General features: G+C 40.7%; 1 protein-coding gene across 2 annotated transcripts in view; it reads left to right on the top strand.

The window, feature by feature from the left end:
* Window positions 1-100: 100 nt before the first annotated feature.
* CDC123 (cell division cycle 123) overlaps window positions 101-3,909 on the top strand; it is a 57,020-nt gene continuing 53,211 nt past the window's right edge. The window contains exon 1 of one of the 2 annotated variants that reach the window (XM_025853573.2): window positions 101-235. In XM_025853573.2, coding sequence (XP_025709358.1) covers window positions 162-235 — 74 coding nt within the window. In that variant the 5' untranslated portion in view covers window positions 101-161. The remainder of the gene's footprint in view (window positions 236-3,909) is intronic. The other variant, XM_073879927.1, reaches the window with a different exon arrangement.

Below are 3,909 nucleotides of genomic sequence, written 5' to 3'. Positions count from 1 at the left end.
ATTCTCCTCGCTCTCTTTTCTGCTACCACCTCCTTACTTTATGGACCGGAAGAGTCCTTGAGCCAAAATAGCTCGGCGGGTACTTCCGGGACGGGAGACCTGGGTTCCGGGAGGGTGCTGGAAGGAGAGGGAGAGGCGGCGGCGGCGGCGGCAGCTGGAGGATGAAGAAGGAGCATGTGCTGCACTGTCAGTTCTCCGCCTGGTATCCACTGTTCCGAAGCCTTACCATCAAGAGGTAAGACAGGAGGGATTTTGTCGGGGCGATAGGCAAAAGGGAACTGCGACATTTTGGGCGAGTCCTAGCTCCATCCAAAAAAAAAAAAAAAAAAATATATTAAATAAATAAATACAAAAATGCAGGCCTTACAGCGATTGGATGGGAGCGCCAGTGCCGAGATTTCGACTTCCTAGTGGTATTTCAGTGGGGGTGGGGGGAATTAATGAAGTCGATCCTTGTTTTCTGTGCCTCGTTGCGTTCAGGGGGTGTGCTAAGGGAGGCAGAAGGGCATGTCGTGGTTCAGTGAAGGTCAGAGGCGGGGTGCCTGGGGGATTAAGCTAGTTCAAGGCTTGGGGGTTCACCATCACTGCTTTTAGAATTGCCAGAGAGGGGACGTGATCAGGAGAACTGGGTAGTCTGGACTTTTGCCACTGACCCCGGTGGACTTAATTGCTTTCAGTCGCTGTGAAATAACAGTGATAGAGACCCTACCTGAAATCCTGTTGCGAAGCTCCCATAAGACAGTGTGCATGGAAAGCGTTAGTGTAGTTATATATTGTTAGGGTTGGTAACGTACTGTGAGAGGAAGCCATTCCTGGAAAAGGAGTAGAACAGTATTTGTTTTCTATTTCTCTGGCCTACAACAGGGAATCCGTCCCTGGTTTGCAGGTCAAACAGAGGAGTAACTGTTTCATCCTTCACGGGGTCATTCAAGGTAATAGAGGCAAGGCAGCTAGGAGAATACCCCCAAATGTTCAACAGCAATCATAACATCTGGAGAATGATGAAGGAGGAGGCTTTCGCTCACTAAGAGGGATAAATCAAAGAACCGCATATTCATGAACAGGATGTTCTGTATTTTGCCCGGTCACCCTTTAGGCCTAGATTATCACGTATTTAGGTATCAACTGTCCTTTTCTCATTTTGTCCTCTTGGTGCAGGGTGTGAATATAGAGAGGGAAATGGTTTTGAAATCCTGAGGGATTGGAAGAGCATAAGGAGATTATTCAGAGTGCAGTTCTTTTCCATCCTGTTAATTCATACATAGAATCTGCTTTTAGTTGGAGGTTAGAGCAGCTCAAAGGAAGATAAATCATCCTTGCATTTGAAGGTGGTTGAAGTCACACCAAAATAAAAGGAAGAGCTTCAACAGCAGCAGTGGACAGTACATCCTAGCGTAGAAGTTATCTTCCCTTAGGATATGCCAGTCTTCGTTACCTTGTGTAATTGAGATAGGCTTTGGGTCTGAGATGATGCTAGAGTTATTTGTGTTGGTGTTAGAGAAGGTATATTGTGAACCTGCCAGACGTTTCACACTGTTCACTTGAACTGCAATTTGTGTAGGTGCCTTTTGCAACCTCTAGCATAGTTTTCCTTTGCCTTCAGCTGTAGAGCACAGTTAGGTTCTGGAATCAGGGCCATCTGCCTGGCTTTGAATTTTGGTTCCACCAGCATCTTGAGCAAATTGCTTAATCTCTCTAAGCCCCATCTGGAAATTTGAGAAAATAATAGGATTGTCATGGGAATTAAATGAGATAAAACATTTAAAATGCTTGCCTCAGTTTCTGGCATGTAGTAGACATACAGAAATGCTGCTTGTTGTTACATTTTGGATTTAATCAAAGCTTCTTTGAAGCAAAATAATTTTAGAATGTGTACCATTCATTGGAAGCTGAGAATGAAAAATAAACCAGGAGGTGGGATTTTCTGAACAGTACACAACTCAACTGTGTGGCCTGAAACTGTTCTTTACTATGTCTTTAAACTCTTTCTTCAGTCTGTTTAGTTCTGTGGTGCTATCACTGGAACCTCACATATGACAGGATATCCATCCGTAATCTGGGCCAATCCGGTGGGGTTGTGTTAGCTTTGTCATTGTCATTGTCAGCTTTAATGCTGAGATCATATTCTTGTTATTGACTCAGCATTATTTTTCAGTGTTTATTAATCATGGGTCAGAGATGAGTAGGTGGGGAAGAATACAGGTTTACTTTTTGACAAGTTCTAGAATTTTGACTCAGGCTTAAGAATCATGAGCTAGATGACTTTGGGCCCCTTTACCTTTCTAAGTCTGTTACTTTCCTCATTAAGTAATCTTTTTAAAGCTTGTTTTTGCCTTTAAAATTGTATTAGAACAACTTGTCCTCTATGTGCATAATTATATTCACTTGAATAGGATATGGAATAGGATGTTGAATATATAAGATATCAAATGGGATATAGAATGGGATAGATACTTTGTCATTTAATTCTTTTACATCCGTCAGTCAGGCCTCCTTGGATTCTTACCTGCACTTGGATTTCAGCAACCAATTTAAGCTCTTCTCTGATGGCCTCGTTAGCTTTGTGTAAAGCTTGTCTGGCGATGACTTGTTTATGGCCTCAGTCTTTCAGGCACGGTTCCTCTTCTGAATTTTGGTAGCACTTGGTACATCCTCACCTGGGACAGCATTTAACATGTTGTACTGTGATTTTTTTTTCTTTTGTACTTTTCCCCCCGTCATAGGTTTTGAGTTCGTAATGGAATCACTTTGGTATCCTCCTTGACTTACATAACGTAATGCATGATATTCTCATTAGGATGACTGCATAACTGGGACTGTAGAACTCAGTGACCCATGAGAAGTAAGCAGAATCTAACTTGACGTCAGCTAATATCTTTTAAGAGTTGAAGACCCTCCAGTAGGAAGAATATGCAAAGAATTCAGAATAGAATCCAACAGTAAACAGATGTTTTGAATCCAGTCAAGGGGTGATGCAACCTGGAGGGAAAGTACAGATTCAGAATCAGACTTGAGAATTAGTGTAACTCAAAAACAAGGGACTTGGACTCTGAAATCATCGATTTGGGGCTTAGAGACATGACTAAGGAAACAGGGCTCTGTGTGTTCTCGGTGTTGTCAGGAAAACCACCCTAGATGTCTGGGAACTGGCATCCCTGCCAGCATTTTCAGGCACAGGCCCCTGAGAAGATAAACTTCAAAAATTCTCTTGGAGAATGAATAAGAAAATTTTTCAAGTTTTTAGGTAGTATTGGAATGCGTGCAAGAACCTTAGATTGACAGCACTTATGGTTTAGTTTGCTGGCTTCATTACAAGGTAAATATTTGGGAAGTCTTGTTTGTGATTAGACAATTGACATATTTAAAAATAAAATTGAATAGATTCTTTTGATAAAGGAATTAAAAATTTTAGAGCAACTTTTAAGTTTCAAAGGCTCACTTGAAATTGGTTAAAATTTAGCAGATTTACAAATAGAGTAGTAAGATCTGGTGGTTGACCTTAAAAGCCTGAAGGACTAGGCTTTTGAATGTAAAATTGTAAATTTGCTAGATCAGCTATTAGTCTTTAAAACCGAAATAGCCCATGAATAATGTTTTCTGTGCACAAAAACCATTTTTAATATGCCAGAAAATAAGTAGATGATGCCTAAGTCGATGACATTCTCTTGACTCTGTGAAAGCAGGCCATCATTTCTTTTCACTTTTTAAAGAATATATGCCTCAAAATAATAGCACTGCTTTTATGTACCCATGGCAGAATTGCTTGACGATTTATTATTACAGAGTAAAAAAACAAATGATCCCATGAGATTTTGAAATGACTTTCAGTTATGGCTTTGCCATCCCTTAATTATCTGAAACAAAGTAAACTAACTAAACAAAGTAAGCTATAAAGCCAGAGCCTTATAG

Source organism: Callorhinus ursinus, unplaced genomic scaffold (assembly GCF_003265705.2).
Source record: "Callorhinus ursinus isolate GAN/ISIS: 27379988/994484 unplaced genomic scaffold, GSC_fseal_2.0 scaffold36, whole genome shotgun sequence".
Taxonomy (NCBI): Eukaryota; Metazoa; Chordata; class Mammalia; order Carnivora; family Otariidae; genus Callorhinus; species Callorhinus ursinus.
The sequence above is the reverse complement of the archived record's forward strand: the minus strand, read 5'-3'. Positions and strand labels throughout refer to the sequence as shown.